General features: G+C 46.5%; 1 protein-coding gene across 2 annotated transcripts in view; it reads left to right on the forward strand.

Annotated features, from left to right (window-relative positions):
• The first annotated feature begins 9,658 nt into the window (after positions 1-9,658).
• Positions 9,659-23,300, forward strand: part of LOC140425416 (stathmin domain-containing protein 1-like) — a 37,861-nt gene continuing 24,219 nt past the window's right edge. Inside the window, exons 1-3 of one of the 2 annotated variants that reach the window (XM_072509671.1) lie at positions 9,679-9,832; positions 14,031-14,134; positions 20,664-20,826. In XM_072509671.1, coding sequence (XP_072365772.1) covers positions 14,114-14,134; positions 20,664-20,826 — 184 coding nt within the window. In that variant the 5' untranslated portion in view covers positions 9,679-9,832; positions 14,031-14,113. Of the gene's footprint in view, positions 9,833-14,030; positions 14,135-20,663; positions 20,827-23,300 lie in introns of both variants that reach the window. The other variant, XM_072509670.1, reaches the window with a different exon arrangement.

The following is a 23,300-nucleotide window of genomic DNA, read 5'->3' on the forward strand; positions in this document are numbered from 1 at the left end:
GTCGAGGCGGAATGTCCGCTTCGCTGGAGGATGTCACCCAGTACTAGGCTGACCTTGATGAGGCGCTGTGGGACTCCGATGGGTATGGTCGAGGTGCGGGGGAGCTTGTTCCATTCGGAGGTGGGCATTGCCGAGGTGCTGCAGAGCATGTCCCAGTCTGAGGAGAGTCGCCAAGGGCGTCGACACAATGGTGCAGACCATGGGGAACTGCCAGGGCTGACAGCCAGATGAAGCCGGGGCTTGAGCCAGCTGTCCCCCCCACCACCCCCCCATCCCAAGATGAACTCCACGGCCCTATGGGCATCAAACGGGAGGAAGGGGTGCTGAGTGCCACCCAGGTTCCGTCCCATGGAGTGGCAATGATGGGCACCAGCTCCCCCGAATTCCACCCCTCTGATGAGACCGCGTCTCACAGCCAGCACACAGAACAGGGCGGCATAACTGCATGTGCCCGCCGACAAGTGAACGGGGGCCCTCCGGCCCCAGAGCCCCCAGACGACGCCCGCCAGGGCATCGGAGGCCACGGAACGAGGTAAGCAGCTGGCTGCCTCCACCTCTGATGTGCACCCTGGGGACACACCTAGATGTAGTGGTAGAGCTAGGAGGGCAAAGCATATCAAGGATCACTCTGGGCACTGGGGGAGGGGGGGGCGGGGTGGGGGGTAGGTAGGGGGTATGGGTGGAGGCGCCATTAGGAGAGTGGGGAATTGTTACACACAATAACACAATAAACACCCTTGTGCACAAACAGTGTGATGCCTCTGTCACTTCCTTCTGCGCATCCCCCCCCCCAACCTCACACCACATGCAGATGATGAATGTGAGCGAAGGCAGGGGTCAGACTATGGAATAGATTGAGGAGCACTGGTGCTCTGCTCACTGCAACCTACCATCCCCCAGCCACCGCCCTCGACAGTGACCCGATGATGGTGTTGACACAGTCCCAGCACCCTGGAGTGATGTGACACAGACCCTGGGAGGGTGGGATATGAGAATGGAGGGGGGGGGGGGGTGTGTGGGAGGTGACAGACCAGACTACATCAGTGGAGCGGGCAAGTATGAGGGCCTCCCTAGCCCTCCGGGCTAGCTGGACCCTCACCTCTGCTGTCTGTCCTGCAGCCTCCGGCTGGTCCTCCAATTGCTCCCTGGCCTCGTCCTCCAGCCCATGCTGGTATAGCGCCTCCTTGTTATCCTCGTTCGCCTCCTCATTATCCTCGTTCTCCTCCTCCTCGGAGGTGGTCACATTCCTATTCACCAACCTCGAGCTCATCAGCCCGCTGCTGTGCCAGGTTGTGGACAGCACAGCAGACCACCACAAAGCGGGCGATCCTCAGGGTGGTGTACTGCAGGGCACCACCAGAGCAGTCGAAGCATCGGAACCGCATCTGGAGGAGTCCGGTGCACCGCTCAATCACAGCCTGGGTGGCCACATGGGCCTCGTTGTATCGGGTCCCCACTTTGGTCTCCGCCCTCCACTCTGCTGTCATTAGCCAGGACCTTAGCGGGTACCCCTTATCCCCCAAGAACCAGCCGCCCATCCTGGGGTGGTCCTCGAAGAGGCCGGGGATGTCTGACTGCCCCAGGATGTAGCTGTTGTGCACACTCCCCGGGAAACATGCACAAAAGTACATGATCTCCATGTGATGGTCACACACGAGCTGTATGTTGAGGGAGTGGAACCCCTTTCTGTTAGCGTAGGGCACTCCCAGATGGCCCGGGGAGTGCAGGGCAACATATGTGGCATCTATTACCCTCTGGACCTGGGGCATCCCGGAGATGGTGGAGAAACCTGCATCTTGCTGGGCTTGGTCCATGTCAAAGTTGATGTAGTTTTCCACCTGGGCTTAGAGGGCATCGGTGACCGGTGACCTATCAGATGCACCTGTGGGCTGTGGCCTGCGAGATGTCACACCGGTCCCCGCTCGAGCACTGTAAAGATCCTGAGGCATAAAAGTTCAGGGCTGTGGTGAACTTGACGGGCACTGGGAATGAGTGTCCTCCTCCTCCAGGTGGTGCCAAGTCCACGGGGACACGGCACAGATGCCGCACCATCTCCTTGTTGAGGCGGAGCCTCCTGCGGCACGTGCTGTCCATCATCTATTCAAACGACCAGCGATGCCTGTACACCCTGTACAGGACTCCTCCTCTAGGTCCCTCCCTGGCCTGGTGGGTGGCCAGGTCCTCAGGGTGTGGGGCGAGCTCCGGCACATGGTCCACCGTCTCAACCATCTGTAGACACTGCTGTTGCCACTGTTGCCAGCGTAGGCCGCCTGGTCGAGCAGTAGCACCACTAGGGCAAGTTCTGGGTCCAAAGTCCCTGCCATAGTGTTCAATATCTGTAAAACATTGGGAGAGGATGTTAGACTGACAAACAGCGGTGTCTCCCACCCCGGGACCCTCCATTCCCCCATTGATTTCCCCCACACCCGGAATACCCTGCCCATGCACACCAAGCCGCAGTGGGCCTCCCTCACCGGACTCCAGACCTTGTACCCTGGACACCTCATAACATCACCTGGACCGGGCGCTGGTCCCCTCCCCGTGGCACTCACCCTCTGGCCGTGGGCATGTCCCCGGAGCTGTGTCCCATTCCCTGGGTGTTCGGATGTTGGCTGCTGCATGTGTGGTATTGCCTCCCGCAGTGTTCAGGCACAGTGTCCAGGCATCACGATCTGATTGGGATGCTAGGCAATAACCCCCACATGTTACATGGCCTGCCCACCTACGGGAATCCATTTGGATTGTGTGACGTGCTCACTTAAACACGATTGCCAATTCCCTATTAGCAATAGCCTCCGGTGCACGTCCAGAGGCCTTGGCAGGCGTGGTGGTTATGGGTTGTCGTTGGGGCAGACAGGCAGGGACAAGGGTTGCCCTCGGAACGGGTACACATGATCCAGGGGTTGGCAAGGCGGTTCTGGGAGCGGTTGTCCCTCGCTTGCCCCCCCCCCCTCCCCCCCAGACATCCAGTCTCCTACATTCCAGAAAGTGAATGAACAAAGAGACAAAGGGATCTCTGCAAATCAATTCAAATGGTATCAAGTTTCACATACTTGACACCCATAGGTCATCCTATGTCCCTCCTGACTTGTTTGATCTATTCTGATTGGCTCACTTCCGATCCCTTTCTCTGGCCCCTATCAATGCAGCATCACTCTCGTAGACACACCTCTTCCTGCTTTTTCCATGCGGTCTCAAATCCCTTTGTCTCTATCTGCCAGAATCAAAGTGGCTTATTTCTACATTACATTAACTAATATCTCTAAAGTAACTATTTTATATCACATTCGTCACCGGTTGCATCGCAAACTGTTTGGCACCTGCCACGGTTCTCGTTTCCGGCCTCCCCCGCTATTCACCGGCCTCGTTTCTCTCGAGCGAGAGCTCAGCGAGGCCGGAGAATCGCGCCCGGGCTTTGTAAAGCCCAAGGATAACTTCGACCCCTTGTATTGCGCCAGATTTCCATTAGCCTTTTTCATTATTTTCTGTATCTGTCCATGACATTGTAATGATTTCTGTACCTGGACCCCAACAGTCTTTGCACCTCCATTGTTTCTATGTTGCTTCCTATTTCATCATCTAAACCATTCGTGGCTGCGGTTGAATAGTTAAGGCCCCAACACAGATCCTTACAAATTGCATCCTGATAATTAAAGTACCGGTCAATTATCCTTCCTCTGTCTTCTGACCCTCGGCTAATTTCCGAACTGGGTGAATAATTTCCCTTCAATTCCACGAGCTCCAACTTTCATTAACAATCTCTTATGAGGGACCTTATCAAATGAGTTGCGGAAGTACATTTGAATAGCATCCATAGATATCCCATATCCACTACTTTGGCCACCTCTTTCCATCACACTCCTGACTTGTGCCTTGTAGGTGGTAGACAAGCTTCGAGAGCGTCAGGAGGTCAGTTACTCACCACAGATGCCTCTGACGTGCTGTTGTAGCCACATATTTATATGGCTGGTCTGGTTAAGTCTTTGGTCAATGGAAACTCACCTCTGACTCCCCAGAATCTTTGTATTATTTTCAACGTGCCAGTCAGGAGTGTGATGGAATACTCTCCCCTTGCCTGGATGAGTGCAGCTCCAACACTCAAGAAGCTCAACACCATCCAGGGCAAAGAAGCCTATTTTCATTTGCTCAAAACCCATTACATTTTTATCTTTCCTCCGCTCTGAGTTGAGGTCATCAATTTGAAATGTTAACTCTGTTTCTCTCCACAGACACTGCCAGGCCTGCTGATCATTCTGGTAAAACTTTGCTGCCTGATTGATTGGCATCCCATTGACCACCTTCAACATTCACTCCCTCCGCCAATGGCACACTAACTGTGTGTGTGTGTGTATATCATCTACAAGATGCTCCGTAGCGGCTCACCAAGCTTCGTTCAACAGCGCCTTCCAAACTCGCAACCTCAGCCATCTAGAAAAATTAGCCGGCGTTTGACTAAAGTGAGCACAGTAAGAAGTCTTACAACACCAGGTTAAAGTCCAACAGGTTTGTTTCAATCACTAGCTTTCGGAGCACTGCTCCTTCTTCGCCTGAGGAAGGAGCAGTGCTCCGAAAGCTAGTGATTGAAACAAACCTGTTGGACTTTAACCTGGTGTTGTAAGACTTCTTACTAGAAAAACTAGGCCAGCTAACACATGGGAACACCACCACCTTCAAATTCCCCTCCAAGTCACGCTTCACCCTGACTTAGAACTCCATCACCTTCATTGTCACAGGGTCAAAATCCTGGAACTCCCTCCCGAATGGCACTGTGAGTGTACGCACACCATATGGACTTGCAGCATTTCAAGAAAACAGCTTACCACCACTTTCTTAAGGGAAATTAGGGATGGAGAATAAACGCTGGACAATCACACACCAGTTACAGAAGCATGTCCAAAGTTTACCCCAAATTTTATTTTAAACTCATGTGGGGAACCTCGTTAAAGGAAAGCACCCCCCCCCCCCTCCGTGACATCAAAAAGGTTCCCCTCGATTAGTCAGCTCAGACTTACCCTTATAATTCCTTAATGACTCTGACTAGCTTAAATTTGTCCAAGTACTCATTCTGTCATGCGCTTTGATGGCATGATTGTCCTAAATGAGTAAGTACTTTACCTTCTCTTTAATTTGTGGTGCAGGGTTATAGACACAATATGATGAACCTTCTTTGTATGTCCAACATTGCTTTGGCTAGGAACTTTGGCCACTGCCTATTTATGTACCTTTTTTATTCTGTGGGATGTGGATGTTGTTGGCAAGTGCTGGAGTATATCGCCCATCCCTAATTGCTGAATGACTTGCTTCAGAGTGCATTTGAGAGTTACCCACCATACAGTGGGCCAGGAGTCACGTGTAGGCCAGATCAGGTAAGGATGGCAAATTTCCTTCCCAAAGGGAAGTTAATGAACTGGACGGGTTTTTAACACAATCGATGATGACTTCATGGGCTCCATTACTGAGACTGGCTTTTAATGCCGGAGTTTATAATTGAATTCAAATTCCATTTGAACCCATGTCCTCAGAGCATTTGCCTTGGCCTTTGGATTACCAATGCAGTGGGCAGCACGGTGGCACAGTGGTTAGCACTGCTGCATCACAGCACCAGGGAGCCGGGTTTGATTCCGACCTCAGGTGACTGTGTGGTGTTTGCATGTTTTCCCGTGTCTACGTGGTTTTCCCCGTGTCTACGTGGTTTTCCTCCGGGTGCTCTGGTTTCCTCTCACAGTCCAAAGATGTGCAGGTTAGGTTGATTGGCCGTGGTAAATTGCCCCTTAATGTCCAAAAGGTTAGGTAGAGATACGGGGATACAGGAGATTGGGCTTAAGTAGGATGCTCTTTCGGAGGGTGGCTGCAAACTTGGTGGGCAGAATGGCCTTCTTCTGCACTGTAGGGATTCTATGACATTACCACTATTGCACCATCTTCCCCAACTGTATCATCTGAAATTCAGAATCCGGAGGCAAATGAGGTAACTCATTTTCAGAAATTTCAGGTAGAAGTGGCCTTTGGACGGATAGAAATCAGACATATTTCCTTATCCTGGTCACGCAATGAACAGGTAGGTATGGAGCCATGATCTTATTAAATGGCTGAGCATGCTCAAAGGGCTGAACGGCCTACTCCTGTTCCTATTTATTGAGGTCTTACAGAAGCTTGTGCGCTGCGTTTTCGAACCTGAACTTTGGTTGAGGACAGCATAAGACTTGAACATGGTGTTTCAAGTTTGGACCTTGCAAACACTGACATACTCTTGAACAATATACCGAGAAGATTACCGACCCCACCATAGAGCTACCTTAAGAGAGGATGGTTACAATCAGCCATCAACGGGACCTCAAAGCTGAAGGTGACTCCTTATCACCATCTATGCCATGGTAATTTATTACCATGGCCTTATTTTTCCACATTGGGAGTGGACAAGGCTTCTTTAATAATAATCGCTTATTGTCACAAGTAGGCTTCAATGAAGTTACTGTGAAAAGCCCCTAGTCACCACATTCTGGCGCCTGTTCGGGGAAGCTGGTACGGGAATTAAACCCGCGTTGCTGGCCTAGTTCTGCATTACAAGCCAGCTGTTTAGTCCACTGTGCTAAACCAGCCAGCTCTGAACAGTCCTTTCCTGCCATCCGTGAATAACAATCTTTCTGATGACTGAATAAATATTAACTTGAGTTATTTTCTTCACCTGCACATCCTTGCTGTCAGGAGAAAAGCTCACTAATGAATCCCTTTCTCACTACAGGGATGCTGTCTTGGGAAAACTGGAGCAGCATTGCACTCTTACTTTCCCAACCTATATTGAGATATTTGAAGTTCCCTCTTTTTATTACTGTAAAGTTCCTTCATCTTTTGCAATTTGCTGCAAATTTGCTTCTCTATTTCTTTCTACTATTTGATGGCCTATGACAGGCACACAGCAGTGTAATGGCTCCTCTCATTGTTCTTTAATTATAATTGAATAGTTTTTGTCCTTGAATACTCAAATACATCATCACTTTCTAGTTCTATAACAGTATATTTTATAAATATTGCCACAGCCACAATATAATTCCCTCCCTATGTTTTTGAATACATTGTAACCAGGAACAATAAGTTTCTAATCCTCCCATGGTTTGAGCCAGGTCTCTATTATCGCCATTACATCACAATCCGCATGCTCAACAAGCAACAATATGTTGCTTAGTAACTTTATTTACCACACTTTAGACATTTACATACAGTCTGCCTTTTCTGATCCCTCTAATTTCTAAACTATTTATTTGCTCTGAAACTGTTTATTTCTCCCAGTGCTCTGTGCATGTTATATCTACTCTCTAATGTTATATCTTCATGCCCCTTCCTCTGCTAAATTGGTTCACACTGCACTAATTAGCCTCTCCGTGAGGAAATTGGTCCCACTCCTGTTGAGCTGCAACCCAGCTATTTTTTACATATCCCAGCTTCCCAGAAATTGGAGGTCCTCTCTCCTGCACTATTTTTGCAGTCACAGATTTATCTGCCTTACTGCTTCAATGCTCACTAGCATGTGCTACTGGGAGTAATCCAGAGATTACTAGCTTTGAGATCCTACCATGTATTCCTCTCTAGCTTCTGAATTTCTGTCTGTAGGGCCCCAGCCTATTTCCTACCCTCGTTGTCAGTTCCAACATAGACCGGCTGTCCCCTTCCTCCCCACCCACCTGCACAAAATGTTCTTTATTCAGACGCCAGGTTGCCAACAGACCATATGAGACTCATTGGCAGCTGCAGAAACACCCACCTGTCAAATCCACTATGTTCACAGCATTTCTACATTTTGCTGAGCCTCAATATGGAGCTACTTGCCCTACAGTGCTCTTGTGGGCTGACCACTTCCTGGAATGTGCACAATAGGAAATGTTCAGCCTTCCATGCTCAGAAACCCAGAGCTTACTTTCAGCCAATTAGAGGCTATGTAGCACAAAGAAGCATAGGGTTCCTACAGTACAGAAGGAGCCATTCGGCCCATTGAGTCTGCACTGACCCACATGCCTAGCAGTGGCCTGGAGTTCCCATCTGGCATAGCAATTCCAGGCAATGGGTACCGGCCGTCTCATCAGTTTGCTTCAAACTTTCGCTATTTTATGTTTTTAAGTTTAGTAACCTTTTATTTTTATTGTTAATTAACTATTTCTGCATGCCAAATTTTCAATTAAAGTAATTTAGATCCTATTAATTTTAATACCCACAATTAGTTTTAATTTTATCCCTTTAGATCTAATTAATTACTCTGTATATTTAATACCTTTTGCCCTCTCTGCACTGAATTCTCACTCGCCAAATTTCTGTCATCATTCTGTTTAGTAAGCCACTCCATTTAGCAAATTCATTAACAAGCTCTGTGCTCACATACATATCATACAAAAATGTTATGCCATATGGCATGCATGTGACTTAGAGCATAACTGATTTCTGTGCATTAGCCCTTAAGAAAATTAAAAACAAAATTGTCTCTCTTCCTCTCATTGTTCCCATCTTTCTCCTAATTTCTATGTCAATCTCTGTGCCTTTCTTTTTGTCTTCCACCCTTTTCTCACCTTCCACATTCTTTTCTCACCTCTTGGAATGGTTTACGGAAATTTTGTATGATGATGCCTACTTGTCTTCATCTCACTCTTCCTCTTACTGTTTGCCTGTAGAAAGATGTGCTGTTAGGTAATTTGGACATCCTGAAATCTGCCTCCGTGTACCCGAACAGGCGCCGGAATGTGGTGACTAGGGGCTTTTCACAGTAATTTCATTGCAGTGTTAACGTAAGCCTATTTGTGACAATAAAGATTGCTATTATTATTAGTTTGGAGCTAAGGAACATTCAGTGAGACTAGGTCTTGAAAGCATTGGTGTGGAGTGGGGGGTGGGGGGGGTGGACAAAGAAGAGGAGACCTTTGGATTGTGGAGTTGGAGGAGGCTGGATGTGTGTGTATGGTTGGGAAATGTATAGATTGAACCAAATTCTCAGAAGATCCTGGGTTCTAGCCCACTCTAAGACTTGCAACCACAGTCCAGACTGACAACAAGTGACAATGTGAATTCATATAGCCAAGACCAAGGTAACATGAGTCAGAGTTGGAGCTTTGGAATAGGTAAGGAGGTAGGTTTTAGGCAGTTTCTTAAAGGGGGAGAGAGAGAGATGAGGAGATTTGGGGAGACAATTCCAGGGCTCAGGGCTTCTAGACAACTGTTAGTTGTCTAGCAAATGGAGTAGGGTGCACAAGAGGCTGGAGTTGGAAAAACGGATTGAACTCAAGAGAGTTGTTTAGCCCAAAGAGGTTGGTGAGATAGGCCAGGAAAGGTTTTGATAACGGGAATAAGAATTTTCAATTTGATAGTTAATTGAGGTGGATCCGAAGCCAATGTAAGATGGGTGAATGGAAAAGAGATCATGAAAATGAAAATTCTTTCTTCCTATCTGTAACATCATTGGCTAGATGAGTATGTTACTGGAGGCAGGGCCCTACTAGATCTCGATGCAGAGGCATGTGTGTTTAGAACCTGTCTGATCATGAGTCACTGGGCAGCTAGATAGAAATGCCATTCAAATTCCAGCAGAGGGCAACACGCTGCAGTTCCAGGAACTGTGCGCGCGCAGCTCCTGAGGGGGCAGTGACGTTTGGTATTGTAGTAACGCACCATGGTAACGCGGAGTCCGTGGCAACGACAATGAATGGGCGGGGTGAGAGCGCATGGGAATGTAACGAAAGTGGAGAGGGAGTTGAGCAGCAGGGTACCGGTCGGAATGGGATGCGGCACATCTAGAGCGGTTTCCACACAACCGGAGGCCGGAACCGAGGACAGTCTAGAAAGAAAACGCAAGGTAACCGGCCACGGATAGAGAGAAAGAGAGGACAGGTGGTCTACATTGAGCCTGGAGCCACCAAGACAGGTCCCTCAGAGGGTGGGAAAGACACTGGGCATCCCATAGACTCCCCAAACTGATAACACTATTAGGTTGAAGCATTGCAGAGAGCATTACTGGGAATATGCAAAGATACAGTATCTATCTTCATCTCTCTCTTATACCGCCCCCACTCGAGAGGATAAGGTCATGGGGAATTTTAAAAATGATCATTTACAGGATGTGGGGGGTGGTTGGCTAGGCCAGCATGTATTGCCCAACCCTAATTTCCTTCGAGAAGGTGGTTGTGAACCCACCTTCTCGAAACGCTGCAGTCCCTGAGGTATAGGTACACCCACTATGCTGTTAGGGAGGGAGTTCTAGGATTTTGACCCAGTGACAGTGAAGGAACAGTGATGTAATTCCAACTCAGGATGAGGAGTGACTTGGAGGGGGACTTCCAGGTGGTGGTGTCCCCACGTATCTGTTGCCCTTGTCCACCTAGATGGTAGCCGTCATGGGTTTGGAAGGTGCTGCCTAAGGACCCATGGTGAGTTCCTGCAAGTACATCTTGTAGGTGGTGGAGGAAGTGAATTTTGTGAATGAAGTGGCGATCAAACTGGACTGCTTTGTCCTGGATAATGTCGAACGTCTTGGTGTTGTTGGAATTGCACTCACCTAGGCAAGTGGAGAGTATTCCATTACACTCCTGATGTGTGTCTTGTGGATGGCGGACAGGCTTTGGGGAGCCAGGAAGCGAGTTACCAATCGCAGAATTCCTAGCCTCTGACATGTTCTGCTAGTCACACTATTTATATGGCTAGTTCAGTTTCTGGTCAATGGTAACGCCCAGGATGTTGCCTGTGTATTGTGTTTTCGTTGCCACCAATGTAAAATCACTACAACTAGTTCCACTAAGTGCCCTTGATATTATATCATCTTCATAAGAATTTACAAATTTGTCTATAGCAATTCTTCTCTCTCTGTATGTGTGCATATTTGTATGATATATAAATCATAGAATTTACAGTGCAGAATGAAGCCATTCGGCCCATTGAGTCTGCTACGGCCCTTGGAAATAGCACCCTACTTAAGCCCATACTTCCACCCAATCCCCGTAACTCAGCAACCGCACCCAACCATTTTGGACATTAAGGGCAATTTTAAATGGCCAATCCAACTAAACTGCACATCTTTGGACTGTGGGAGGAAACCGGAGCACCAGGAGGAAACCCATGGAGACACTGGGAGAATAGAACATGCAGACTCCGCACAGACAGTGACCCAAGCCAGGAATTGAACCTGGGACCCTGCCGCTGTGAAGCAACAGCGCTACCCATTGTGCTACCGTGTCGCCCACTGGACTGGTATATCATAAAAATACGCAAAAAATTGATTAATTGTTGCACAGATAGAAATAATTATGTATGACCTGATAACTATCGTGGAGACATGGTTGTAAGGTCCAGGGCTGGGACCTGAATATTGATGGAAATTTGGCACTTCGAAAAGATAGGAAACTAGGAAAAGGTGGTGGGATAACTCTGATAATTAAGGATGTGATTCGTACAGTAATGAGAGATGACAGCTTAAAAGAGCAAAACGTAGAATCAGTTTGGTTAGAGATAAGAAATAAGAAAGGTAAAAGGTCACTTGAGGGAGTAGTTTACAGATCTCTGAAGTTGTAACACTGTCAAGAGTACACAGGAAGTAATAAATGGGGTGTGTAAGAAAGGTACAACAATAAACATGGATAACTTTAATTAATCAGATTGTCAAATGAAGTGGGATAAATTAAATTATGTTCTTAGGATTGACATTAAAACATGCATTAATAGCTTTAGAATGGATAATGCATTTGGCCGTAAAATAAAGACCTTGCCTGGATTTTTCTGGCCGTTCCTGCCGGTGGGATCTTTCGGTTCTGTTGACGGTGAATGGCCACTGTGGCATAAAATGGGAAATCCAGCCAATCCGTGAAACACTGCGGAGACATGGAAAATCCTGCCCCTTATTTACTCAAAAGCTCACTGATTTGGAGTGGTTGTTTTTACCACAACACAAGAGTTCAGGGAATATGCAAGTCAATTGCTTAGAGCAATACATAGTAAAGCCAACCAAGGAGAAGACTATTCTGGAACTGGTAATGACCAATGAGACATAATTAATCAATAACATCAAAGGAGCCTTTAGGTGACAACGATTATAATATGATAGAATTTCATGTTCCGTTTGAAGGGGGGAATTGTGGGCCTGAGAATATTGTTTTAAAGAATAAAGATGATTATAAGGTACAAAAGCAGAGCCAGCTAAAGTGAACTGGGAAACTAGGTTGAAAGGTAGGACAGTAGAGATGCAGTGGCAGATTCTTAAGGAGATATTAAATAATTCTCAGCAAAGATTTCTCCCAGTAAGAAAGAAAGACTCTTTAAGATGGATGCATCATCACAGCTCCAGGGTCCCAGGTTCGATTCCCGGTTTGGGTCACTGTCTGTGTGGAATCTACACGTTCTCCCCGTGTCTGCATGGGTTTACTCCGAGTTCTCCAGTTTCCTCCCACAAGTCCCGAAAGACGTGCTGTTAGATAATTTGGACATTCTGAATTCTCCCCCTGTGTACCTGAACAGGTGCCGGAATGTGGCGACTAGGGGTTTTTCATAGTAACTTGTTAATGTAAACCTACTTGTGACAATAAAGATTATTTTAAAAAAATAAGAAGTCAAGGATTTTATCTAATTGAAATATACATTTTACAAATCTGCAAAGATTAGTGTTGGACCAGAAGATTGGTCAGATTTTAAGGACCAGCAAAGAATAACTTAAAAAAAGAGAAAGTTGAATATGAGGAAAACGCTCGCTCGTTTCTACAAGTATTTAAATAGAAAAAGAGTAAATAAAGCTAGTGCTGATTCTCTAGAGCGTGAGTCTGGGGAATTGATTATGGAAAACAAGGAAATGGCAGAGGCGTTGAACAGATTATCATAGATTATCATAGAAGTTACAGTGCAGAAGGAGGCCATTCGGCCCATCGAGTCTGCACCAGCTCTTGGAAGGAGCACTCTACCCAAGGTCAACACCTCCACTTATCCCCATAACCCAGTAACCCCACCCAACACTAAGGGCAATTTATCATGGCCAATCCACCTAAGCTGCACATCTTTGGACTGTGGGAGGAAACCGGAGCACCCGGAGGAAACCCACGCACACACTGGGAGGATGTGCAGAGTCCGCACAGATATTTTGTGTCTGTCTTCACCATGGAAGACTTAGAAAACTTCCCAAATATACTTATAAATCAAAAGGTGAACAGAAGGGAGGAACTTAAGGCAAGCATCATTAATGGGGAAATGTGTTGGGAAAACAATTAGATCTCAAGGCTGACAAAGTACCAGGACCAGATGGGCTGCATGCTAGGATCTTAAAAGAAGTGGCGACAGAGATTGTAGGTGCATTGGTTACAATCTTCCAAAATTCCTTAGATTCTGGAAGACTCCCAGTGTACTGAAAAATAGCTAATGTAACACCGTTATTTAAGAAAGGAGGGAGGCAGAAAGCAGGAAGCTACAGGCCAGTTAGCTTGGCATCTATCACAAGGAAATTGTTAGAATCCATTATTAAGGAGGTTATAGCAGATACTAAGAAAATCATAATGTGATGAAGCAGAGTTAACATGGCTATGTGAAAGGGAAATAGTGTTTAACTAATTTATTAGAGTTCTTTAAAGAAGTAACAGGCAATATGGATGAAGGGGAACCAGCGGATATTGTGTGCTTGGATTTCCAAATTACATTTGATAAGGTGCCACATCAAAGGTTGCTACAAGGTAAGAGAATACAGTGTAGGGGGTAACATATTAGCATAGAACAAGGATTGGTTAGCTAACAGGCAGAGAGTAGGGATAAATGGGTCTTTTTCAGGTTGACTAGTTGTAACTAGTGAAGTGGCACAGCGATATGTGCTGAGGTCACACCTATTTTATAATCTACATCAATGATTTGGATGAAGGAACTGAATATATGGTAGTTAAACTTGCCAATGATACCATAATGGGTAGGAAAGTAAGTTGTCAAGAGGAGTTTGAGAGTCTGCAAAAGGATATAGGTATGTTAACGGAGTGGGGAAACAATTGGCAGATGGAGTATAATGTGCGAAAATGTGAACATGTCCCCTTTGGCAGGAAGAATAGAAAAGCAGCATACTATTTAAATGGAGAGCAGAACTCGATGGTACGAGGAAATTCAGCATCCTGGTACATGAATCATGAAAAAAATTAATTTGCAGGTAAGTAAGTGATTAGGGAGGCAATGGGATGTTGGGACGCAATTTAACGGCCTCGTCATGACCGACTTAGTGTCGCGACGAGGCCATTGAATCGCGCAAGGTTTGCGACGCTCGAGATGTCTCGCAAGATTCAACTGAACCTCGCGAGAAGTCATGATCTGGATTTTTTTTTCTTTAAAATTTAGTGTATCCAATTCATTTTTTCCAATTAAGGGGCAATTTAGCGTGACCAATCCACCTAGCCTGCACATCTTTGGGTTGTGGGGGCAAAATCCACTCAAACACTGGGAGAATGTGCAAATTCCACATGGACAGTGACCCAGAGCCGGGTCCGAACCTGGGACCGCGGGGTATGGGGGGTCTGAATGGTTGGTGGGGGGGGGGATGGGGGGGGGGGGGAGGTGAAGGGAGTGTATGAAAGGGCCTCATAAAAGTTGGCAGGTTGATGAGTGTGGCTCCTAAAGATGGGGCTCACTTGTGGGGGGGGGGGGGGGGGGGAATGGCCATATGTGCGGGGGTGACATTTTCCATGGGTTGGAGGTGTGGGGAACCCTCAAGCTCACGTGGAGATCGGGGCACCCTTTTAAGATGGCGGTTCAAAATTCAGCCCCATTGCTGAAAGAAATTCTAACTGTGGGCTGGACTGGGAAGAAACTCCCCAAGGCCCAAAAAACTGATGAAGTGTGGGTGAATATCGGTCTGGATCTCACCCAAAATGCTAGCAGGAAACACCCTGCCAAACCCGCCCAAAATGACACTTAGAAATGTTTTGGTTAAATCACACCCTTGGTGTTTATTGCAAGGGGAATGGAATATAATGTTTTACTGCAGCTGTGCAGGGCAGAGGTGAGACCATATCTGCAATACTGTGTACAGTTTTGGTCTCCTTATTTCAAAAAGGATATAATTGGGTTAGAAGCAGTTCAGAGAAGGTTCACTCTGCTGATTCCTGGGATGAAGGACTTATCCTATGAAGAAAGGTTGAACAGGTTGGGCCTACACCCGTTGGAGTTTAGAAGAAGGAGAGGTGGTCTTATTGAAACATAGTCAGTCCTGAGGGGATTTGATAGGGTGGATACCAGGAGAGACTAGAACTAGGGGACACAATTTAAGAATCAGAAGCCTCCCTTTTAAGGCTGAGATGAGAGAATCTTTTTCTCTCAGAGGGTCATTAGCCTGTGGAATTCCCTCCCCCAGAAATCTGTGGGGGCTGGGTGATTGAATTTATTCAAGGAAGAATTAGACAGATTTTAGACAGACAAGGGAGTTAAGGGTTATATGGAGAAGACGGGAAAGTGGAATTGAGCCCACAACCAGAACAGACATGATTTATTGAATGGCTCTGTTGTCTGTAACTTCGACCAGTTTATACTAAAACTCATTTACCCAGATACCCTTACTCGTGAAACGAACAAAAAACAAGAGTGGTTCAAAACGATTTTATTACAGAATTGTATTATCAAACTCCATTAAACAAACAGCTCTTAATCCTTAACCAAACTTATCAACACTGTACTGTCTATCTGAGACTGCTCCGCTGGCTACGACTCTTTATCTTCGCTGAGCTCTGCCGATTCTGATGATCTTGCCTCTGAGCTCAGGGTCTTCATTGCGAAGGTTGATCGCGGACACCCTCTTCTGTAATCGCTGTGTCTTCTCTAGGCGGTCGATTCTTCACTGGGATGGAGTCTTTGCTGGAGGAGGCCTTCAGGTGACACTTCTTATAACGCCTCCCTTCTCTCTTTCATGTCCTTCTGGAAAGTTCTCTCAATTAGGTTACCAGGGTGGGGGTGGTTTCACAGCATCAAGTGGGATTGCCGATTCCATATAAGATGTCAGGGGCCCCCTAGGGGTCCATCGTCAGGTGCACAGAGCACGCGTAGCCCTTTCCATATATGGTGGTCACGATCATATGGCCTTATCGTGCCCGACTCTTTGACGCGACAAAGCTGGTAAATCTCGCTAGAAGCCTCTTCAAGGCTTATAACACTCGGGATGCGTCGTGACATCCAACAATATATCGCGAGCTGTTGGGATCTGGATCTGATCCTTAATGGGTGGGAGCCAGATTTGCATATTTAAGTGTCAAGTTAAGCTCACTTAAATATGTTCGCACCGGAGTCTCCCTAGCCCCAGGATCGAATGGCCATACCTTGGAACCCTCGCCATGGTGCTGTTCAACACTGGTTCATACAAACGTGGACCTGGTGTAATGGCACCGGGGGCGGTCTTTCAGGAGATCGGAGGCCCCCAGGTGGCTGGACTCTGGGCAGGGTGGTACCCTGGCCCTCCCAATGCCACACAGGCACCTTGGCACTGCTACTTGAGCACCTTGGTAGGGTCACCCTGGCAGGGTGTCCAGGTGGCACTTCCAGGCCGTTAGGGGCACTGGCAGTGCCAAGGTGCCTGGATAGTAGGTTGTCCGTGCCAGGGATCGGGCCCAGGGGCGCCCTGTCCTTATGAGGTGGGGTGTGTGGGACTCGAAGACTCCCTAATCAGTAATTTTGGGCATTGGGGAATCTGGAGGCCATGGTGTGAGGGGGTTGAGAGATTGGGGTGGCATTTAAAAATGGCACCCAATCTCTTCCTGTGCTCGTCAGTGAAGGAAATGAATGTAAGTGCAGCTTCGGCGGGGCTTTCCTCGCTGGGGCCCTAAAAAATAGACCTGTTCAATAGCGGGGTCGTTCTCAGCACTGCAGGCAGCATGAAACACCCCGCCAAATGGGACTTTTATTCCCCATTAAATATTGCCTGGTTACTGAGGTGCCGTTGAGTCTGGCCAATACTGGAACTGAGGTGCCGGTGAATCTGGGCGATGCTGGGAAATATACAAAATTATGTTTTTATTTGGGCACGGTCGAGCAGCTCCAGTCCCAGCCAGCTTCCAGGACAAGTACAGACTTGCTCTTGCTCACCTCAGACCAGTGCCTGTGTTTACTTGGCCGAATTCCCTTCAGTTCAAGCTGTTTAATTTAGATTGTCCAATTCTGTACCTGGCCTTGCTTTTCAAGCCATTGGCCACCTGGTCACAGCTCCAAGGGTCAAATAGCCCACTCCTACTCCCAAGTCCTTTGTTCCTATATCCACACACATGTGTATGCATACATCTACTTTTACCTCTGCCCCACTTCAAAGTCTTGTGGCAATGTACTAATTTTGGTGATTTCCCTTCAGCGCATTAGTTGGTTTGGTTTCATTTATAGAAGTGACCTGAATTCGGAAAGTAGGTTTCAAGAGGAACAAAGCTGCAAAATTATGTCTCACTATTTGAGCAATCTGAATTATTCAGTGGCTCCGATATGCCAAATCAGCTGATGCTGCTGGCAGTTTAATTGGACAGACACTAAGGAAATTTAACTTTAATTGTATTCCTTTTACGCCATAACCTTAGTTAACCAGTCTGGGATTGATTCCTCCAATAGAAAACCAACCTTACTTATTGCTGGCATTATTTTTGCTTTGACATCCCCGGGGTAAGAGGTTTTGGCTAATTTGAGCGTGAGGTCAAGTGTCATGCTTGGATCTGGCATGTCTCTCTTGTGAGGACCATGAATTGGATTCAATTTGAATTGGTTTTTGGAGCAGGCAAGGAGCTGAATTACGGGTTTGCCCCTGTCCACACTCTGAGCTCTGGCTTTGTAACTCTGATAAAGTAATAATAAAAAAAGAAGCCTTGGGAACGGACTGATGAATGGAGATAGTCCTTTGTGCTGCCTGCCTGATTCAGTAGTTTCCGACATAAGGGAATATAGTGCAGTGGGACTAATTGGATAGTTCTATCAAAGATCTAGTGAAGGCACGATGGTCTGAACATCCTTATGAGCAGTATCATTATAGGATTTTATGGGCAAGATTTCTGCACCCAGAATCTGGTGGTGGGGGGGGGTTATGGAGGCAGGTGACTGCAAAAATTAGAGGCCCACCTGCTGATTCTGTTTTTTTTTAACTTTGTGTTGTAGAGAGGGTGCCTCAAGATAAAGGCACTCTCTCTCTCTCTCTCTCTCTCTCTCGGTACCTGAACTGCAGGAAGTTGCTTGTTTGGAGCTGGGGAGCCTCCTATTGGTCCTTCAGTTTCAAGAGCCCGCCCTCCACCCTTAATTGGACAGTGAGCCTGTCCTTTGCTATTTATGGGCCAATTACTGCGGGGTGACTGTTTTCGATATAGTACATGTTTGACCACAACATCGGGTTGTCACCTAAACCGAAATTCTGCCCTATGATTTCAAGCTAAAAATCTGAAGGCATCATTTAACGTTCTCCTAGTAACCTGGCCAATATTCCTCTCCCTCAATCAAAAACGTTTTGACTATTTCAATTGCTGTGTGTGAGACCTTGCTTTCACTTTCCTGACCAAAAATGTACTTGCACTTCAAAAAATAAGTTATTTATTTCCCCTAAGGAAATGGAAAATATGAGGGTAGGGTATAGGAAGGGCTGGTATTTGTTCTTGGGATGTGGGACATGTTTGTACGGTTACCTTATCCATGGTTAAACTTGAGAAGGTGGCTGTGGTGAACCTTTTCTCCTTGAATTACATGTGGGTGGATCCACAATGGTACTGGGTAGGGAGTTTCAGGCTAATAACGATAAAGACCAGTGATATGTGCTAAACGTCAGAATGTTATGTTAGTTGAATCAGAATGTGGGGGTGATTGCATTCTGCTTGTCTTATCCTTCTCAGTGGCAAATGCCAAAGGGGAAGGTGCAACCACTCTAGTACCTTTTGAGTTGGTGGATTTCCTAGGTCCTCATATACTGTAGCCACATCGTGTTAGGATGCCCATGGGAATACATAAACCAAAATAACTAAATTTATTGAACAACCCCCAAATGAAGAAATTATTTGACAAGATTTAACTTTTTGTTACTTTTGCTTTTAACGAGTCAGAGTCAACATAAATTAACTGGCAAATTAAATTTGTATGAACTATAAATTACATGCGGAAAGCAGATACAACAGAGACTATCTCATGTAGTTGGCATGCAGTCCTCTCCACTCGTGTGTTTTCACTTTCAGCCACACAGTTCTTCCAAGCAGAATTCCAGTCCCTTTCCTTGAAGGACTTAGCAGATTCTCTACACGCAGAAACTTCTGCATAAACAGGGTTCTGCCCATGCATCGTTTTCTGTATGGTGCACTTTTTTCCAGAACCTTCACAAGTCCCATCTCCCATGAGACATGGTAGGGTGTATTGACCAGAACCACCTTTTCTTTCCAGCTCTCCCCCTTCCTCTTTGTGTCTGCCTGCCACACAGCGTCTATATTTTAACTTCCTTCTTTTTGGTACTGCTTCCTGGTCAAGGGTAACTGGGTCACAAATACTTATATTTCTTAATATCCAAAAATGAAAAATTAAAAAAGGACTTTTAATAGATCATATCGCATGTTTTTGAAATGTTTGGGGGAAAAAAATCACAGGTTCCTCAAACTTTTTGAAGTACAGAGTAATGACAAATTTTCCTTACTGTTTCTGGGTTAAAAGTGTGGCACAAGGTGTGGTGGAATGGGTGGCTATTGAGTCCAGTGACAGGGAGAACATTAAGGGTGGCTTGGGCCATCTTGATATCCTGCAATTGGGGAGTAGTTTCCAGTGCCTTTCCTGAGGTTTACCTCATTTGATTTCCCTGCTCTTTTCCTCTGAGGGATTCAGCATTGATAGTGATTGAGGAGAGTAGTACACAATATTATACCATCTAATAGACAGCTTCGGGAGGAGGTCTTAACCAAGTTCAGCCTGAGGAAACAGTGCACCTGTGCTGTTAGGATTGCCTCCAAACACTTATGGCCCATTCCTTCAGCCGTCACCTTCACTTGGGACTTCCCACCCCCCACAGGCAGCAATGACACGAATAGGATCCTATGACGTCTTTAGTACCCCCAGTGGTATTTAAATTCTGCTGCGGCTATCCTGCTCCAGCGAACCTGGGGTTGGGTTCTCCTGTCCCCCAGTCGCGTGTTTCTTGGCGGCACGCCGCTTACTGGTGGTGGGATTCTATACTCCCGCCGCTTGGCAATGGGATTTCCCATTGAAGCCACCCCACGCCGCCAGGAAACCTACGGGCAGGGGTATGCAGCCAGTGGGAAAAGTGAATCGCAACGGCCGGAGGACTCTCCCCACAGCTCACCCGAGTGCCGCCAGGCCACCCATTCTTCGTGCTGCCACCTGCTTCTTTCCCATGTTTAGGGTGGCCAGCTGGCTGGTGGAGAGGGAATTATAATCGGGAGCTTCAAACTGTCAGAAAAGAGGAAAAGGGCGTTATTCATCCCACTCCTCGCTTTAAATGTCTTCACGATTAAAATCCTCTTCTTCCCAGTGAGCACGAATGTGCGTAATGGGTTATTTTCATTTTTTTCAACTGTTCATATTGAAACATTTTGCTATATATGCCACCAATTACAAAGCAAAAGTAAGTACATCCAGAGGTTAACAGAGCGGAACAGAGCGAGTCGCACCAGAGCTCACCGTAAACCATTTCAACAACAAGTTGGTTAATGCAAACAAATTCTTTTATATCCCCCCCCTTTTAGATTAAGAACAATAGGAAAAGCAGCAGATTAAACATCATTGACGATTCACCCGGATCCAAAGTGTCAGAGGAGGATTTGATAACATTGCCGGGAGCAGTGCAACAGTCCTTGCCACCATTAAGGAAAGCAAATGGGACATTACTACAAAATGGATTTAATGATGGTATGGAGCAAGCTCATTAACAGTGAACAGAAAGTGTTGTACATGGAGCAGTACAATCTGCTTGTTCATACCTAATTGAGATATATAAAATACCCAGGTTCTTCTGGCCTTGCTGTCGAGTTCAAATGTGCGAATGTAATGCGAGTTGCGTTGTGGGGTAGCCAATTGTACCCCTCAATTAAATAATGCTCCTCGTATATGGGGATTCTAGGTTTGGCTGGCTCCCACATGAATTTAGTGTGCAGGCCCTAGCATAAAGCAATCATCTGTTTTAAATTCAGCAGTATCGCCTAAGCAGGTAGTTGCAGACAAGAGAGGTGCTGTTCCCCATCAAGGGGAAGCAGCCTGAAACTATTGTAAATCACAACCTCACAAGAACAACAACTTACATTTAAAAAACATCTTTTATGGAGTAAAACATCCCAAGGCTCTCCACAGAAACATTATCCAAATATATCTGACACCCAGCCACACAAGGAGATATTAGGGTTGATGATCAAAAAAGCTTGGTCAAAGAAATAGGTTTGCAGAAGCATCATAGAGGAGAAGGGAGTAAGAGAGGTGATACGAGAGCTTAAGATCCAGGCAACTAAATCGGTGGCACATCCACTAATGTTTGAGAAATAAAAATCAGGGATGCATAAGAGGCCATAATTGGTGGAACACAGAGTGTTAGAGGAGTGAACAGGGTTGCAGAGATATGGAGGAGTGAGGCTGTGAAGGAAGTTGAAAACAGAATCATAGAATCACACAGTGCAGAACAAGCCCTTCGGCCCATCGAATCTGCACCAACTATTGAAAAAGACATGATCTATTTACCTAATACCATTTACCAGCACTTGGCCCATAGCCTTGAATGTTATGACGCACCAAGTGCTCACTCAGGTACGTTTTAAAGGATGTGAGGCCTCCACCTCTACCAGCCTCCGAGGCAGTGCATTCCAGACCGTCACCATTCTCTGGGTAAAAACGTTTTTCCTCATATCCCCCTAAACCTCCTGCCCTCACCTTGAACTTGTGTCCCCTCATGACTGACCCTTCAACTGAGGGGAATAGCTAATCCCTATCCACCCTATCCATGTCCCTCATAATCTTGTACACCTCGATCAGGTCGCCTTCTCTGCTCCAGCAAAAACAAGCCAAGCCTATCCAACTTCTCTCCATAATTTAAATGTTCCATCCCAGGCAACATCCTGGAGAATCTCCTCTGTACCCGCTCCAGTGCAATCATATCCTTCCTATAATATGGTGACCAGAACTGCACACAATGCACCAGCTGTGGAAAAAATTAACAAAGCAGCGTGTGGAAGGAAGTAATCTTTCATGAGTAAATAAACAGAATCCCAACCAAACTTTGTTACTGAGTCGTTTCAATCAAAGGGAAACAGAATGGGCACATGATTACTATTGGAAATGGAGATTTCTACAAAGTGACACCATTAATTGAAAAGTTCTGCTTTTGGCCAGACAGACTGTTGAAAAGGGACCCACATATTTTGCTGTTGTTGTGGATTGATAGGCCTCGTTTATTAAAGGACCATAATGTAACAAGAGAAAAATAGTAACAACAATGAGGTTTGGATCCTTTAGAATAATGGTGGGTAATGTTTGGCCCACAGGCCGCATACGACCCAATAGGGTTTTGAGTGTGGCTCAGAAACATTTTGTTGACTTCTGTTTTTAGAAAATATTTTATTGAGGCATTTATAATTTTAACAATTTTAAACATCTAATTTCAACAAGAACAAAATGGTACATAACCAACCAACCCCCCCCCCCCCAGTAATAAACCCCAGCCAACATGGCTTACACAGACAGTGCACCTTCCCTAGCCTCCCTTCCGTTGGTTCTCCTACCCGTACTTATCCTCCCCGTGCCCCCCCCCCCTGCTGACAGCTTAATGTTTCCCAAAGAAGTCGATGAACAGCTGCCACCTCCGAGCAAACCCCTCAAGGCAATTTAATTTTCTTGAGTCTGAGAAATCCTACCATGTCGCTAACACATACCCACGACTTTGCAGGCTCCAAGTCCATCCTAGTAGGATCCGTCTCCAGGCCACCAGGGAGGCAAAGGCCGGGACATTGGCCTCTCTCACCCCCTGGCCTCCCGGGTCTTCCAACACACCAAAGATCGTCACCTCTGGACTCCACACCACCCTCAGTTTTAAGACCTCTGACGTAGAACATACAGAAGCCATTCAGCACATCAAGTCTGCACCGACCCACTTAAGCCCTCACTTCCACCCTATCCCCATAACCCAATAATCCCTCCTAACCTTTTTGGTCACTAAGGGCAATTTATCATGGCCAATCCACCTAACCTGCACGTCTTTGGATTGTGGGAGGAAACCGGAGCACCCAGAGGAAACCCACGCAGACACGGGGAGAACATGCAAACTCAGCACAGACAGTGGCCTAGCGGGGAATCGAACCTGGGACCCTGGCGCTGTGAAGCCACAATGCTATCCACTTGTG

This window comes from Scyliorhinus torazame, chromosome 6, assembly GCF_047496885.1.
Source record: "Scyliorhinus torazame isolate Kashiwa2021f chromosome 6, sScyTor2.1, whole genome shotgun sequence".
NCBI classification, from domain to species: Eukaryota; Metazoa; Chordata; class Chondrichthyes; order Carcharhiniformes; family Scyliorhinidae; genus Scyliorhinus; species Scyliorhinus torazame.